Source organism: Chiloscyllium plagiosum, unplaced genomic scaffold, assembly GCF_037043375.1.
Source record: "Chiloscyllium plagiosum isolate Xiang-an unplaced genomic scaffold, Cpla_swu_hap1 HiC_scaffold_1, whole genome shotgun sequence".
NCBI classification, from domain to species: Eukaryota; Metazoa; Chordata; class Chondrichthyes; order Orectolobiformes; family Hemiscylliidae; genus Chiloscyllium; species Chiloscyllium plagiosum.
In genome coordinates, this window is record NW_028270139.1 from 86169120 (window position 1) to 86187269 (window position 18150).

An 18150-nucleotide genomic window follows, 5' to 3' on the forward strand; every position below is an offset into this window, starting at 1 on the left:
TTGGACTGGTTTTAAACCATCTGGTTTCCATTACGATTGTGTCATCTACACATAAGTCCTCAATAATTTATATGAAATTCTTTGGTGGACCGACTCACTGCAGAGCTTTCTTGAGTTATGTATGACCGACTGAGTCAAACCCCTTCGCGAGATCAATGAAAGTAACTGCAAAGGTAACTGCAAATCGACTTGCAAGGTGATTGGTGAAAGAGATTTGGCACAAGTTAGAGTAGAGTAGAGTTTCAGATGAGACCAAGAATATAGAGGCATAAGGTGGGAGGTTCACAAAGAGAGTCACAACAATATATGGGTCTATAGTGCAGGTTCCCAAAAACTATTTGTCAGAACATAACATTGGCAGAGGAATTGTCATCTTTGGTGATATCCAATTTCATATTCTTCTTGAGTAAACAAATTACTCCAGGTGCTGATAAAAAAAGATTGGATACACATATCAACTGAGGCAGTTTGGATCAATGAAGTGTGACTGGTGATTCGTCAGAGATAAGGACTATTCTCAGCAATTGGTTACTGCATCACCTACAGGAACCCTCAATGTTTGCTCATTTTGTTTATTTCCATTTCCATGATTTCTCCTGTTGCAGCTTCAGACCCAATTCACCCCTGTGTCTTAACTATTCACAAATCCCTTCTTTCTTATATTTCTTTTTGTTCTTTGGTGCAATCATCTTCTTGGTCAAAGAATCGAAGCATGATACAACACAAATGGTGAACATTCAGCCCATCAGCTCTCTGTCAGTTCTTTGAAAGAGTTTAGTTCTATTCACTCTCCATACAACCCAGCATACTTGACCCTTCAATTTCCCTATTGAAAGCTATTATTGAATCTGCTACCACTGCCCTTTCAGGTAATGCAATCCAGAACTTCTACGTGTCATGTCACTTCTAAACATGTTACAGATCATTCTGCAAAACTTTACCCCTTGTTATCCTCTTCTTTCTTAGTGCATTTAAATGATCGTTTTGTTCTGATAAAAAGAGTTATTCCTCTAAAGTTAATTCTGTTCTCTCCAAATATATCGAATGAGCTGCTTGATATTCCCAGCACATTCTGCTTTTATGTTAGATTGCTTTTTTGCCCTGTTAAAATGTAGATTTTAATTCTCAATAGGAGTGAAAATATGAGAAGTTTACATGAAGGGCCCCAAAATAACTGCTCAGAGTCAATAGCTGGGTTGCAGAAAATAGACTACCTGTTGCCTCTTCTAGATTCCATAAATGACAAATGATCAGACTTTAGACTCAAAGCTTCATCGAGCCTACTTCTTTTCTATTTTTTAACCTATTTTTCCATCAAACCTGTTCAGAGAGATTATTACACAGCCCTGGAGCAGATGGGACTTCAGCCTCCCAATCCAGGGACACTATCACTGCACCATAAGAGGGCCGCTTTCTTCCACCTCACCATGTAGTTGTGGAAAGACAAATTGTTATTTGGCACATGGTTGCAATGCAACAATGAATGAAGGACTCCAAGATATATATTCACAGAACAACTGGTTTCCAGCTTTTTATGAATAGTAGAATAACCTAATAAGTACCATCCCACCATAGTTATTTTACCATTCTTGTCATGCCAATGTGGATCAGAACTATCACAAAAGTGTTTAGGCCTCCCTTCCCACCAATGGGCTTGCAGGGAGTGATGAAAAGGGAGACATAAACATTTCTGAGACAGTTATGATCCACTTTGGCCCCCACAAAGAACAGTAAATTAACTTCCCAGAGGGAGACAGCCGTAAGACTTGCAAATGACATCTTCTGGTCTGACTCGTCTACATATTTCAAAATGGAGCTCTAGTACATCCTATATTTTCATTTCCAAAAGTGATTAGATTCTTACTGGTTTTCCATCTGGACTATGTTCCCACAATGTGACTCATTTCTGAGCAACTTCAACCTGGCAGGAAAGCCAGCGCTGTTCAGGCACTGTTAAAATTTACATTGGGTCCTAATGATAGCCATGATCTCCAACCTGCTTATTTGGAGGGTCCTGTCAGATTCAGATTGGTGTCTTTGTAATTAGGATCAACTCAAAACAGTTTATTAGCTGATCAGGCATGTTAACTACCCAACCACCTGGTTTCTGCTGAATGGCTAAGTTGTACCTTCTGTTAACTTTTCCCCTCCTCTTCCCTGCATAAATGGATATTTTTGATGTATTGTTTCAGTTGACAATGCTGTTGATTGTATTCTAGAGATAAGTGACATATTTATATTTCTGAATTACTGACCTGAGCTGGGGTGAACGTTCCGTCCATTCCCGACACTCTGTTTGAATGCTTTCAGTACGACTGCTCACCTTTCCCTCAAACAGCATCTCATCGATTTCCCAGAACAACTGGTGCACTGTTCGTGTGTTTGCCTTGTCAAATTCCTGAAACCCAAGCACAATGAGTCATTGCTTGCTAGTAATGTCTCTTAAGAAAGTAACTTGTACTATCTTTGATTGAGTTATTAACTGGCGTCAAGTGAATTTACTTGGACTGATTCAATCAAGACAAACCTGAATTTAATTTGTCCTCATCCATGAGAATACAACATCAGGTAGGAAAAGTATAGAAATGATTTGGATGTGAATATAAGATGTATGGTTGGTAAATTTTCAGATGACATCAAAATTGGCGACAGAGTGGACAGCGAAGAAGGTTACCTCAGAGGACAACGGGATCTTGACCAGATAGGAAAATGGGCCAAGGAGTGTCAGATGGAGGTTAATCTAGATAAATGTGAGGTGCTACATTTTGCTAGAATTAATCAGAACAGGACTTCTACACTTAATGATAAAGTTTTGGGGAGTGTTGCTAAGCGAAGGAACCTCTGCAGGTTCATAAGTCCTCAAAAGTGTTGACACAGGTAGACAGGGTAGTGAAGGTGGCATTTGGTACACTTGCCTTTATTGGTCAGGTTGTGGAGGTGTCGATGTTGGACTTGGTTGGACAAAGTTAAAAATCATACACCACCAGGTTATTGTCCAACTCATTTATTTGGAAGTACAAGCTTTTGGAGCACTGCTCCTTCATCAAGTAGCTAATACTAACTGCCTGACAAAGGGATAGCGTTCTGAAAGCTTGTAGTTCCAAATAAACCTGTTGAGCAATAACCCGGTAATGTGTGATTTTTAACTTTATTGGTCAGTACATTGAGTACAGGAGATGGAGGTCATGTTGTAGCTGTACAGGACATGGGTTAGACCACTTTTGGAATACTGTATTTAATTCAGTCTACTTGCTATAGAAATGATGTTATTAAATGTGAAAGGGGTACAGAAAAGATTTACCAAGATGTTGCCAGGGTTGGAGGGTTCGAGTCTTCAGGAGAGGCTGAACAAGCTTGGGCTATTTTCTCTGGAGCATCAGAGACTGAGGAGTGAAATTATAGAAGTTTATCAAATCAAGAGGGACATGGATAGGGTGAATAGTCAATGTCATTTCCCTAGGGTGGTGTAGTCCAAAACTAGAAAGCAAAAGGTTTAGGGCAAGAGGGTCACGATTTAAAACAGACCCAAGAGGCAACTTTTTCACGCAGAGGGTGGTGCATGTATGGAATGAACTGCCAGAGGAGGTGGAGGAGGCTAGTACAATTGCAACGTTTAAAAGGCATCTGATGGGTATATGAATAGGAAGGATTTGGAGGGATATGAACCAAATGCTATCAAATAGGACTAGATTTATTTAGGATTTCTCGTCAGCATGGACAAATTGGACCAAAGGGTCTATTTCCGTGCTATACATCTCTACGACTCTATGACCAACATTTACACAAGTTTACATGACAAGACTGACATTTGCAAGATGCAAAATCCAAATCAGAGTGTAAACTTTGCTACATTTTGATAGATTTGGATGTTTTTGTACTACTATGGGGTAGAAGTCCATGTCCTTGGACTATAGGCAAATGTGAAAAAACTAGGATTCCAACACAACTTAGATATATTAGCTCCAGAAAGTAACATTGTTACAGTGGAATCATAGAGATGTTCAGCACAGAAACAGACCCTTCAGTCCAACTTGTCCATGCCATCCAGATATCCTAACCTAATCTAGTGCCATTTGCCAGCACTTGGCCCGTATTCCTCTAAATCCTTTCTTTCTATTCATATACCCATCCAGATGCCTCTTAACTGTTATAATTGTACTAACCTCCACAACTTCCTGTGGTGGCTCATTCCATACATGCACCACCCTCTGCATGGAAAATGTTGTCCCTTAGGTCCCTTTTATATCTTTCCCCTCTCACCCTAAACCTGTGCCCTCTAGTTTCATAGATTAGATTACTTACAGTGTGGAAACAGGCCCTTCGGCCCAACAAGTCCACTCCGACCTGCCGAAGCACAACCCACCCGGACCCATTCACCTAACACTATGGGCAATTTAGCATGGCCAATTCAGCTAACCTACACATTTTTGGATTGTGGGAGGAAACCGGAGCACCCGGAGGAAACCCATGCAGACACGGAGAGAATGTGCAAACTCCACACAGAGAGTAACCTGAGGCAGGAATTGAACCCGGGTCTCTGGCGCTGTGAGGCAGCAGTGCTAACCACTGGAATCTGGAATCTCCCACCCCAGGGAAAATACCTTTCCATTTATCCTATCCATGTACCTATCAATGATTTTATAAGCATCTATAAGGTCACCCCTCAGCTCCAGGGAAAACAGCCCCAGCCTATTCAGCCTCTCCCTACAGCTCAAACCCTCTAACCCTGGCAACATCCTTGTAAACCTTTTCTGCACCCCCTTCACATTTCACATCATCCTTCCTGTAGCAGGGAGACCAGAATTGAACGCAGTATTCCAAAAGTGCCAATAATTAAATAATCTGAGACACAGTCCATGGTAGGTGGATGAGTGTGTTGCTGGGTAGACAAGCATTCATTGTCCATCTCTGGTTGCCCAGACAGCAGTTAAGAATCAACATTGCTATGGGTGTGGAGTCACATGTGGACCAGGCCAGCTAGTTTCCTTCGCTAAAGGGCATTAGTGAACCAGATGCATTTTTCCAACATGAGGAATAGATTCATGGTCACTATTAGACTCTTAATTCCAGACTTTTTTTTTAAAATTGTATTCACCATTTGCCAAGGCAGGATTCAAACCCAGGTCCCAAGACTGTTACCGAAGTCTCTGGATTCACAGTCCAGCAATAACACCACTTGGCCGTTGCTTGCCCAGGTAACATCTAAATGAGGCTCACACACTGAGCTAATTCTTTGTCATTGACATAAAGTTTTTCTTTCTAATTCTATTTATATTGCATAAGGTAACAGGATGTTACACAACTGACACTGAAATTCCCGTAACAGATTGTGGCAAATGACAAGGTATTTTTACCCTGCCAGTTAAATCTCTGTTATAGGGTAGATAGAGTTAACTAAAATGCTCAAATCATTCAAGATGAAATTGGAAAATACTCCACTTCTGCATGCAAGCAAATGTTAGATTATCAGTTTCTACTCGATATCGGTCCCTATGGTGTAGGCTTTGCCACTAGCAGGGTATTTGGCTTTTGCTTATGTTACCTTACCGGAAGAACTAGATATGCACAATGAGGCATTAAAAGATTCAGCAGACATTTATTACAGTTTCAGAAATACAAGTATATTACAGGTACAGGCCCTACACTGCCTGGGCTAATATTAAACTATTCGGTTACAAAGATTCGCACATTTTCATCAGCATAGTACACTTCATATAGGCCCAGTAAGATAGAGTCTGAGACCTTCATACCGTCAGCTCACATGGCATCATATGGTGATGTATCATGAATATGTCTCTCCAAGTCATACTATATACTAATTGTGAGTCATAACGCAACATTTCCAGTACTGTGCATGGTAGCAAATATCCTTTACACCCTGTCAGACACTCACACCATCCTTATTTACCTGTCTATAACTCCCAGCATGCCTGTCATCTTCTTTTTAATTCGAGGCATCTTTGTAACCTAATGTTTAACTCCCAGTATTCTTGTCACCTCTCTCTAACCGCTTATGCACTGCGGAAAATTCCCAGTATCTTTTCTTCCTATCCAATATTCTGACAATTCCAGTCAACCTGCAATACTTACATCATCTCTCCAGGAGTAAACTGAACTCCGCTCTGTGGACAGGCCTGTTGTATAACTCTGGATTGCAGACCAAGAATGATGAAGGTCTGCTGGTGAGGTCTGCCCACTTACTGATTCAGATACGATGGACACATTACTGAAAGGAAACGAAATGTTACTTTGCATCATATGATAGGAATTCACTCAACCATTGTAATATTAGAATTTTAAAGTATAACACCTGCATTCCCTAGGAGAAAGTGAGGACTGCAGATGCTGGAGGTCAAAGTCAAGAGTGTGGTGCTGGAAAAGCACAGCAGGTCAGGCAGCATCTGAGGAGCAGGAGAACCGACTCTTCCTGATGAAGGGCTTATGCCCTGAAACGTCAATTCTCCTCCTCCTCGTTTGCTGCCTGACCTGCAGTGCTTTTCCAGCACCACACTCATGACACCTGCATTGCCTGTATTTTCTCAAATATCTTTCAATTATATAGTGATTTTTCCCAACTTCTGGTGTCCCACAGCAAGTGAAGTTCTTGTGAAGTATAGCTACAGTTGTAGCATAGATCTTGTACTCAGCAAGGCCCCACAAGCAGCAATGAAATTAGCACGGCATCTTCTTTTGGTGTTAGCATCAAGATACTTTCCCTGCTCTTCTTCAAATAGTGCTACATGCTTTTTTCTGACAAGATGGTGCTGCAGTTCAAAGTCTCACCTGAAAAGTAACAGTGAGACGTTGACAGTGGATCACTCAATCCTCAGGCATTTTAGCATAGATTCTGTGAAGTTTCTGTATCGAGATTTAAGTACATGACCTTAATAACTAGAGTGCTCCCACTGAGCCAATATGTATTTTCAGGCATTCATTTGTGTCTTGGAAGATTCTATTTAACTGAGTGGTCAAATCAGCATTTCGCTTCTAAATGATACCAAACTCCTGGACAGAAATAGGTACTTTTCTGGCCAGTATCAGGTCTCCCACATGATGACATTTCCCCACTTCCCCAAGCACCGAGACTGGAGATTTTGCCCCCATGAATTGGGACTTGCAGTCCCACCAGAAACAGTGGCTTTTGGGAATGATCCTTCACAAGGGATCAAAGCTGGAGCCTAGAGAATGGCACAGGATGGGGACTGTCGAGAATGGGTTGTTTGTGACGGGCAGATGCGGATGTGAAGACAAGGGCAGACTGTGGGTTTTTAAACTGGACAGTATTCGGAGAGCCATGGGTGCTGCATGCAAGTCTCAAATGAAATACTGAAATACTGGTCGTGTCTGGTATATTTGCTTTTTAATGGCTCATAACTACTCTATGGCATCCCACCACCAGTGAGCAGAATGCCCCAGATCAGACCCTTCCCACCTCCACCAGATTGGAGAGAGACATCCTGATATGGAAATCAGAAGCAGTTACTCCACCCAAATGCCCCTCCTCCTCCCTCCTGGCCATCGGCTTTGACTTATTACTTAAAAATTACTGTGTTTTTTTTTATGCGTCTACTCAGTGCAAATACACCAACAAATACACCTGGTCACAGCTCATAATGAAACTAATTCTCATTGACATTCATTATTCATAGCATTACAGTTTCTCCCTAATCATTATTTCAACAACGCATGGAAACATCTTACCTGTTGTAACTCTGAATTGCTCCTTGAACATGTTCAGTGAAATTAGTTGGAAGCGAATCACTGGTTTTCTCAGGAAAGTGATGACAGTCAACTCCTTTTGATATTCCCTTTCTGCTGAAAATTAAAGAGCAAGTAATGAAAGTAACATCATCTACCTCTTGACATTTTAAAAAAAATTCTCTCCTGGGGTGTGGGCAACCCTGGTGAGGCCACCATTTATTGCCCATACCTAATTGCCAAGAAGGTGGTGCTGGTCAGATGCCCCTTGAACCGCTGCAGTCACTTGGGGGTCAGGAGGTGTCTGGACCACCCACAGTGCTGTCAGGAAGGGAGTTTCAGTATGTTGACCCAGTGACACTGAAGCTACTTGATAACTGCAGAAAATAAATCCGTCCTGCTACTGTGTGGCTGTTTCAGCAGAGTGCTGTTGAAAGGTTGTTGGGACAGTTTCAGATGTACCAGGACCTGTACTTAACTGCATTATAGAGACTGGGGGGGTGGGGGAGAAGAGAGGGAAAGAGAGAGAGAGAGCTATTGTTGGGGAAATGGAGCAAAGAATTAAATCAATGAGCCCCTGCCAATGCCATTAAAGAGGAGGACAGACTTCCTAAACTGTAAGGTCTCACTTCTCAACACTGTCAAAAACAGGCATATCTTTGCCACAAGTATATCAACAGTATCTAGCTGACAGTAGCAGAGATGGAGTTTATCTAGAGGCCCTTTTGAGGATGAATTTTAAACTAGCTCTCAGAGCGGACTGGTGAGAGAGCTAAACCAGGCACATCCCCAATCCCTGGCCAGCCAGCCCTCAGCAAGGTCTCCTGGCAGAATGAGGCATCCCCCGCAGATGCACCACAAAGAATGCTGGCCTGTAGACACGGTCAGAACATTACACAGGTCTCTGGAGAACTATAATTAAAGAACTGCAGATTTTTCTAAAATGAAAACAGGAGTTGCTGGTGAAACTCAGTAGATCTGGCAGCACCTGTGGGAAGAAAGCAGAATTAACTTTTCAGTTGATGACTCTTCATCAGAGCGGTTAGCAGCTAGGAAAAAGTGGGATTTATGCTGAAGACAAAGTTAGGGGAATAGTGGGGTGAGATGGAGGGATGGGGACAGGTGAGCAGGTAGGTGGAAATGGAGGGAGGGGGAGAGAGAAAGAGAGAGAGAAAGATATGAAAGGGGTACGTAACAAGCAGATTATGGATAGCAGGCCTGGGCAGAAACAAAGCTGAATAAGTGGTAATAAGAGCTCGGAATAGGAGAATGGATGAGCTGTACTAAAAATAACCCATATCATAACAAGACCGGGTATGGGTGGGTAAAAAACATGGAAGGATGGAATTAGACTTTAAACTTATTGAACTTGATGTTGAGTCCTGGAGGCTGCGAGGTCCCCATGTGGAAATGACATGTTGTTCTTCCAGGCTTACTGGAGCACTGCAGCAGGCCAAAGACAGAAATGTTGCTGTGGGAGCCAGTGGTAGGCAACAGGAAGCTCTGGGTCATTTTTGTGGCCAGAATGTAGGTGTTCTTCAAAGCAGTTACCCACTATGTGGTTTATCTCCCCAATATAGAAGAGACCACACTGTGGGCAGCGAATGCAGTAGACTACACTAACTGAAGTGCAGATAAATCACTGCTTCACTTGGAAAGTGTGTCTGAGACCTTGGATAGTGAGGGGGAAGAAAGTAAATGGGCAGGTATTACACCTTCAGCCAGTGCATGGGTGTGTGGGGAGATGTTGGGAATGGAGGAGGAGTGGACCAAGATGTCCTAGAGGGACTAGCCCCTCAGAAGGCTGACAGGGAAGGGGAGGGGAATGTTTGATCCTGACATCCTACCGATTGATTCAGGGCCCTATCGACCACAGTAGCTGGGAATCCCCAGTTGTGAAATTGGGAGATTTTTTTTTAAAAAAGGCTCCTCTACAGAATGTGGCATCATTGGAAGTCTGTGGATTACTAGGCCACAATGTCATCGTCTCCCCTTGAGGGAAGAGATGAACGATTGGCCCTCAGCCCCAGCCCCAACCATCAATTTCACATTTTATATCATCTATTCTAGTACATTTCATCATTCGGTATGCTGTGTTTTGTTGAAACTGTTACTAAATTTCTCCTGATATATTTTGCATTCATTATTCTATCCAGGATAGTTTAGGTTCTCAGTGGAATATCTCCCTAGATGTATCCTGTAAAAACTTAAATCTAACTGAACCCACAAGAATCATAGCACGATTCCTCCTCACTGGCTGGCCGCTCTTATCCAGTGGGTCCAAAATCATAGGCACCTCAGGCCTTTCTATTGCAATACCACGGATGCATCCGTCACTCAACTGCAACCGAATCACCACCTCTAAATTTTTAAAGCTGGCGATCTACCATAACGTTGAGCTGTGACAAATAAAAACATATTGAATACTTTAATCAACCTGTTCAGAGATGTTACAAAACACCTCCGGGACTTGAACCCAGGTATTCTGGCTCAGAGGTGAGACAATAAAGCTTCACCACTAGAGTCCTAGAAAAGCACATAGTACTTCATAAAGAAATGGTCACAGCTGGTTTATTCTTATTAGGTGACAACATGACTTGATATTTCAAGTGGGTTATTTCTAATTACAATGAAAGCACATTATCATTAGTACCAGTCTGATCCAGTCAGCTGGTGAGGGATTGACTCAACACAAATACACAGAGTTGTCTATTGGACTACACTATGTTGAAAGATCGTACAGTATTTTGTTGACCGATAAACACCAATGTTTTTTTGCCTTTTCCAGGAACATTGTCAGAAATGCCTAACAGATAACCAATTATGAAGATCGCTAAAATGTTTTAATATGTTAGGAGTTTTTAATTAGGCTTGATGTATACTGAGAAAATAATAACACAGGCTAACTTGCAATCAGTCGAAGGCAAACAGGAGAGAAAAAGGCATATTCCTAATGTATTCTTTTAACTGATGTCACCTGAGGTCTCTACCAAGGAAGTGAAAAAAACAATCCTCTGTTCAAGATGAGCCATGTAGATAAGAACAGACATATCTCCTTACATGTTTTTCATATTTTTCAACAATGCAGCATATTTTTCGATGGTTCCTACAATCTCTGCTTTTTCAAGTTCAAATTGATTGTGCATACCAATGTTTGTTGAAAACAACTGAGTGGCAATTGATAGGTTTTCTTCAATACAGTCACACATTAACTTAGTTGGTAAAGGGCTAAAATTTACTTTCAATTCTGTACGTGGGTTAAAGGAGGCACAACATCCTAAGCCTGAATCCAAAGCTGAACAAATTTGACATTCAATGGAAAATTGCTAGAACAAAACTATCCTGTAATACAATGACACCACATACAGAAAAATCAGGAAATTAATATAGACTTCGTTATCTATAGAATGCTTATTAATGCTTGTGTAAGTTAATTTTATAGAAATATAGAGTATTTTTCACCTCCTAACAGAACGGATATTTATAGAAACAGCACAATTTTCCTTTCTGTTAAAATCAGCAGAATCCAGTTGATAATGCCACTGACAATCCACTTAATTGGCAAGTGAAAACCTACTCCACAGCTTCATTTCAGTTTACTGCAACCATGTCTAGAATGGCAAGTCATCAAAATTCCACATTTCCCAATGTTCTTGGTGGTTCTGTTGTTATTAAACCCCTCGAATTTAACAAAATAATCACAAGTAGGTTTGCATTCAGAGCAGAAACATTAACTCAGAGCCACTACTTCAGGGTGCAGGACATTGCATCTCCAACACACTGCCCCACCTCAACCATCATCCAATTGTCTTTTGAAACAATATTAGCAAGAAAAATAGTTTACATCATGTATTTTGAGTAATAAAATGTTTGACTCTCAAAACACACAAGTATTCTCCAGTAAATGTGCCCATCACAAATCTATGTGGTGTTTCTGGGATGTGAAAAGGTGCTATAAAAATGCATATTTTTGTTTTAAGTAGCAACTGAACAATAACACCTTGCATTTAAATCACCTCTTTAAATATCATAAATTATGCCATGGCTCTGACAATCATGGTTTTGATTAAAATTATGTTACTGATTAACATAACTTCAGGAGTTATTTTACATGTTTTAAAGGTGTGTTTCCCTGGTTACATATTTGCAATGTGAAGACAATGTTACTTCAGGTCAGAAACTCATTTCACACCATGCCTTCCAAAACTAGGCTGTGCTTTGCCGTATTGAATAAAACACTTCAGTGTTAACTATGGGCTTTGTTTGTACAATCCATCAGTTTGTGCTTAGTGATGTGGCACTTGTTTAATCTTTAACCCAGCTATTGCCGGAAACTAAAATGAATTTAATATCACAATAGAATATTGGGGAATGATTATATTATACATAAATGAAAACTGAAACTGAAAATAATTATTTTGATATTTTTGGGTATAATATCATCTTATCTTATATTCAAGAGAGGTAGTGGCATAGACTAGTAATCCAAAGCTGAAAATGTGTTGCTGGAAAAGCGCAGCAGGTCAGGCAGCATCCAGGGAACAGGAGAATCGACGTTTCGGGCATAAGCCCTTCTTCAGGAATGAGGAAAGTTTGTCCAGCAGGCTAAGATAAAAGGTAGGGAGGAGGGACTTGGGGGAGGGGCGTCGGAAATGTGATAGGTGGAAAGAGGTCAAGGTGAGGGTGATAGGTCAGACTGGGGTGGGGGCGGAGAGGTCGGGAAGAAGATTGCAGGTTAGGAAGGCGGTGCTGAATTCAATGGATTTGACTGAGACAAGGTGGGGGGAGGGGAAATGAGGAAACTGGTGAAATCCGAGTTCATCCCCTGTGGTTGGAGGGTTCCTAGGCGGAAGATGAGGCGCTCTTCCTCCAACCGTCGTTTTGTTGTGGTCTGGCGATGGAGGAGTCCAAAGACCTGCATATCCTTGGTGGAGTGGAAGGGGGAATTGAAATGTTGAGCCACAGGGTGGTTGGGTTGGTTGGTTCGGGTGTCCCAGAGGTGTTCTCTGAAACGCTCCGCAAGTAGCCGGCCTGTCTCCCCAATATAGAGGAGGCCACATCGGGTGCAGTGGATGCAATAGATGATGTGTGTGGAGGTGCAGGTGAATCTGTGGCGGATATGGAAGTTTCCTTTGGGGCCTTGGAGGGAGGTGAGGGGGGAGGTGTGGGCGCAAGTCTTGCACCTCCTGCGGTTGCAGGGGAAGGTGCCGGGAGTGGAGGTTGGGTTGGTGGGGGGTGTGGATCTGACGAGGGAGTCACGGAGGGAGTGGTCTTTACGGAATGCTGATAGGGGAGGGGAGGGAAATATATCCTTGGTGGTGGGGTCCGTTTGGAGGTGGCGGAAATGACGGCGGATGATGCGCTGTACATGGAGATTGGTGGGGTGGTAGGTGAGGACCAGTGGGGTTCTGTCCTGGTGGCGGTTGGAGGCGCGGGGCTCAAGGGCGGAGGAGCGGGAAGTGGAAGAGATGCGGTGGAGGGCATCGTCGACCACGTCGGGGGGGGAAATTGCGGTCCTTGTAGAAGGAGGCCATCTGGGTTGTACGTTTTTGGAACTGGTCCTCCTGGGAGCAGATGCGGCGGAGTCGAAGGAATTGGGAGAACATTGGGTGAGGAAACGATCAATTTTAGTGTAAGTTTTTCTACAACAGAATAACCTGCTGCTATTCATACCAAAAGGTTACGAGCACCTGAAATGAGAGAGAGCATGCGAGACAGATTGTTGGCTAATGGCTTACAAAGAACAAAGAAAATTTACAGTGCAGGAACAGGCCCTTTGGCTCTCTAAGCCTGAGCCGATCCAAATGTTCTGTCTAAACCTGTCGCCCAATTCCTAAGCACCTGTATCCCTCTGTTCCCCACCTACTCATGCATCTGTCCAGACGCATCTTGAATGTATTTACCGTGCCTGCCTCTACCACCTCTGCTGGCAACGCATTCCAGACACCCACCACCTTCTGTGTGAAGTACTTGCCGCATATATTCCCCTTAAACTTTTCACCTCTCACCTTGAAAGCGTGACCTCTCATTATTGAATCCTTCACCCTGGGAAAAAAAACCTCTCTATCTACCCTGTCTATACCCTTCAAGATTTTGTAGACCTCAATCAGGTCCCCCCTCAATCTCCTTTTTTCTAATGAAAAAAAAACCTAACCTACTCAACCACTCTTCATAACTAGCACCTTCCACACCAAGGCAACATCCTTGTAAATCTTCTCTGTACCCTCTCCAAAGCGTCCACATTCTTTTGGTAATGTGGCAACCTGAACTGTCCACAGTATTCTAAATGCGTCCAAACCAATGTCTTGTACATTTTTAACATGACCTGCCAGCTCTTATACTCAATACCCCATTCGATGAAGGCAAGCATACTATATATGCATTCTTGACCACTCTATCCACCTGTGCAGCAACCTTCAGGGTACAATGGACCAGCACTCCCAGATCTCTCTGCTCATCAACTTTTCCAAAGGCTCTTCTGTTCATTGTATAATTCGCTCTAGAATTAGACTTACCAAAATGCATCACCTCACATTTGTCTGTATTGAAATTCATCTGCCACTTTTCCACCCAACTCTCCAATCTGTCTATATTCTCCTGTATTCTTTGACAGTCCCTTATGCTTTATTCTACTCCACCAATCTTCATGTCATCTGCAAACTTGGTGATCATAGCAACAGTGACCTCTTCCAGAGGATTTATGTATATCAGAAACAACAATGGCCCCAGCACTGGTCCTTGTGGAACACCACTGGTCACTTTTCTCCATTTCGAGAAACTACTACTCTCCGTCTCCTGTTGCTCAACCAGTTCTTTATCCACCTGGCTAGAACACCCTGCACACCATGTGGCTTCACTTTCTCCATTAGTTTACCATGGGGAACCTTATTAAGAACCTTACTAAAGTCCATGTATATGACATCAACAGCCCTTCCTTCATCTATCACTTCCTCAAAAGAACCCTTAAGCTGGTAAGGCACGATCCCCCCCGCACAAAGCCATGCTGCCTGTCACTGATAAACTCATTCTTTTCTAAATATAAATAGATCCTATCTCTCAGTACCTTCTCTCGCAACTTTCCCACCGCTGATGTCAGGCTCATTGGTCTGTAGTTACCCGGAATATCCCTACTACCCTTCTTGTACAGGGGTACAACATGACCAACCTTCCAGTCCTCCGGCACCTCACCCATGTTTAAGTATGCTACAAAGATAGCTGGGACCCTGACAGATATTTCCTCTCTCGTCTCCCTCAGCAACCTGGGATAGATCCCATCTGGCCCTGGGGATTTGTCCACCTTAATAACTTCTAGCCTACCCAACACATCTTCCCTACTTATGTCAATGTGATCCAGACTAATCAAACTTCTATCTCTACTCTCCTCAGTGAACACTGATGCAAAGTAATCATTCAGGATCTCACCCATTCCCTCAGGTACAATACAAAGCCTTCCTTCCTTATCCTTTAGTGGACCAATCCTTTCTCTCGTTACCCGCTTTCTTCTTATATAAGAGTAAAATGCTTTGGGATTCTCCTTAATTCTGCTCGCTAAAGCTGTTTCATGATCCTTTTTAGTTCACTTGATTCCTCGTTTAAGACAGGTCCTACTCTTCTGATATTCCTCCAGGGCCTGTCCTGTTCTTAGCTGCCTAGACCTTATGTATGCTTCCCTTTTCCTCTTGGCTAGTCGTACAATTTCTCCTGTCATCCACGGTTGACGAATCTTGCCTTTCCTATCCTTTGCCTTCAGCGGGGCATGCCTATCCAGCACTATCTTTGAAAGCCTCCCACATATCAAATTTGGACTTCCCCTCAAATAGTTGTGTCCAATCCACATTTCCCAGCTCTTGTCTAATTTTGATATAATTGCCCTTGGTCTAGTTTAGTACTCTTCCCTTAGGACCACTCTCATCTTTGTCTACAAGTATTCGAAAACTTAGAATTGTGGTCACTGTTTCCAAAGAAATCCCCCACTGCAACTTCTACCACCTGGCCTGGCTCATTTCCCAATACCAGGTCCAACATGGCCCCTTCCCTCATCAGACTATTGACATACTGCTCTAGAAAACTCTCCTGGACGCTTCTTATAAATTCTACCCCATCCAGACATCTGACGCTAAGTGTATCCCAGTCAATGTTGGGAAAATTAAAATCTCCCATCACCACTACTCTATTGCCTCTACATCTTTCCATAATATCTTTACCTATTTGTTCTTCTATCTCACGCTCACTGTTGAGAGGCCTGTAATACAGCCCCAAAAATGTAACTGCACCCTTCTTATTTCTCAGCTCCACCCATAATGCCTCACTACCTAAGCCCTCCCTTGTGTCCTCCTTTAGCATAGCCGTGGTATCATCCCTGATCAGCAATGCAACTCCACCCCCTGCTTTTACATCCCTCCCCGTCCTGTCTGAAGCATCTATATCCTGGAACATTTAGTTGCCAATCATGCCCTTCCTTTAACCAAGTCTCTGTGATTGCAATAATGTCATAGTCCCAGGCACCAATCCAAGCCCTAAGTTCATCTGTCTTACACACTATACTCCTTGCATTAAAGTAGATGCACTTCAGGCCACCACTTCTTTTGCGTTCATCCACTGTCTGCCTACTCTTCCCCTTGATAATGTTATCTTACTGATTCTTACCGTCTCTAGTTTTCACCTCGCTGTCTACTTGTCTTCTCTTCTGGTTCCCAGCCCCCGCCACATTAGTTTAAAACCTCCCTAAACTATTGGACACAAACTGGAGGAAATTGCCGCAATCAGATGGTGCAAGTTTGTGAAGGGATTTAAAGGCCGTGACAAAGAATTAAATTTAAATTTAATCTTAACTTTTGACTTCATGCTTTTTTAGCTTAGGATGTAGTCCCCAAAACAATGACTACTTCCATTGAGTAGAACAATGGCAACAGATAATAGGAACAGTACCAGCTGCAAGTTCCTCTCCAAATCACTCAACATCCTGAATGGGAACTTTATCGCCTTTCCTTCGGTGTCGTTAGGTCAAAATCCTGGATGCTCCTGTACTGTAGTGATTCAAGGCAGCTCACCACCACCTCCTTCTCCAGGGCAATTAGAGACAGGCTACAAACGCTAGCCCAGCGATGCCTACATCCCATGAAATAATAATTTGTTTTTAAAAAGTCAAACCTCTCTCAAACTGACATAAACATGCTATATGCCAAACAATAAAGACCAAAACATAGAACACCATCCTGCAGATACTAAAGGCTCCACTGACACTCCCCCAGCTAATCAGTGTAAGGTATGGATTAATGGCTGTTTTGCAGTGGCGAACTTTAGCCATTGAACCTAACTCAGTTGTTTGCCAGACAGCCTGTGGAGTGGTAAGGTTATATAAACATCGGTTGAAGACTGATACTAACTGGTCCAAGTTAATCGGCACCAATTAACACTGGTCTGGAATGCTCAGCAATAATAATGCCAAAACTGTCAATGCTCACTAATTATTAGGTAAATTCAGCAAGTTGTGACACTAAGGCACGAACCATAAAATGTGGAAATAAAGTTCCTGCCAGATATACCTTGCTCTTCCATTGGATGCACTGTTGCAGTTTTTATGGATGGAGTCAAGTAGAAATCACCGACTTAGCATGAACTTAAGCAAGTGACCCACGCCTATCTGTAAAGGTGGATTAAAAACGTAAACCATGTTCAATCAGGTGGAACTGAGGCCGAGGAGGGCAACAAGGAGTAAAGCAGCCATTTCATTCTCCTTTCAGTTTGGATGTCCATCATCACCGCTTTACTTCCACAAAGGACAATCCTCTTTGTTCAAATCACTCTTTGCTGTTTCTAAAATGTTACTAATCAACTGGCAAACAATTAACCTTTGTGGCATTTTCCACCTGTTTCTCCCCACAATTTGATATCCTCAGTTAGCCATAGCGGTTCTTCTTTCTGTTAGAGCTTTTCGTTTTCAATGAAACATATCTTTACTAGGATTTATGAAAGATTTCCCCAAACATATGTCACTGTTCATCTACAATCCTACCTTCCACTTCCCACTTCTTTGGAATTGTTAAGTTTAAAACACTATTTCACATCAGACCAAGTATTGCACTACCAAATTGCATATGAAGTACTATCACGTTCTGGCAATATTCCCACAAGCCAATTCTTTTCAATGACAGCATTAACATTACACATTATCAGAAATAAAAATGCCTATTCCTGAGCTTGCACCCTGCTGAGTTCTGATGATAATTGACTTTCCACTACAGCACTCAGACATTTGGTTATCTTTGTCTGTGCTTCAATAGAAACTGAGACATCAGCTCTCAGTTGCTGCAGCACAGTCCAGTCTGTAAGTGCTGTCATAGAATTAGCCACGCTAGAAAGAATGCGCTCTTAAAGACTTTGCAAAGCACACAGTGACAAGCGGATGCCAAATTCCTCCACATTCCTTGACATACAATGCCAATACAACAA

At 42.5% G+C, this 18150-nt stretch overlaps 1 protein-coding gene across 6 annotated transcripts in view; it reads right to left on the reverse strand.

Moving 5' to 3' along the window:
* The window catches only part of fam149a (family with sequence similarity 149 member A), a 115424-nt gene that overhangs the window by 42830 nt on the left and 54444 nt on the right, over window positions 1-18150 (reverse strand). For 4 of the 6 annotated variants that reach the window (XR_015757520.1, XM_043689735.2, XM_087988592.1 and 1 more), the window contains exons 2-4: window positions 7702-7815; window positions 6091-6226; window positions 2256-2398 (exon numbers count right to left, since the gene is read on the reverse strand). Coding sequence is in view for 5 of the 6 variants with exons in the window: in XM_043689735.2 (XP_043545670.2) it covers window positions 2256-2398; window positions 6091-6226; window positions 7702-7815 (393 nt within the window). In the remaining variant the exon portion in view is untranslated. The remainder of the gene's footprint in view (window positions 1-2255; window positions 2399-6090; window positions 6227-7701; window positions 7816-18150) is intronic. The other 2 variants (XM_043689746.2, XM_043689755.2) reach the window with 1 other exon arrangement.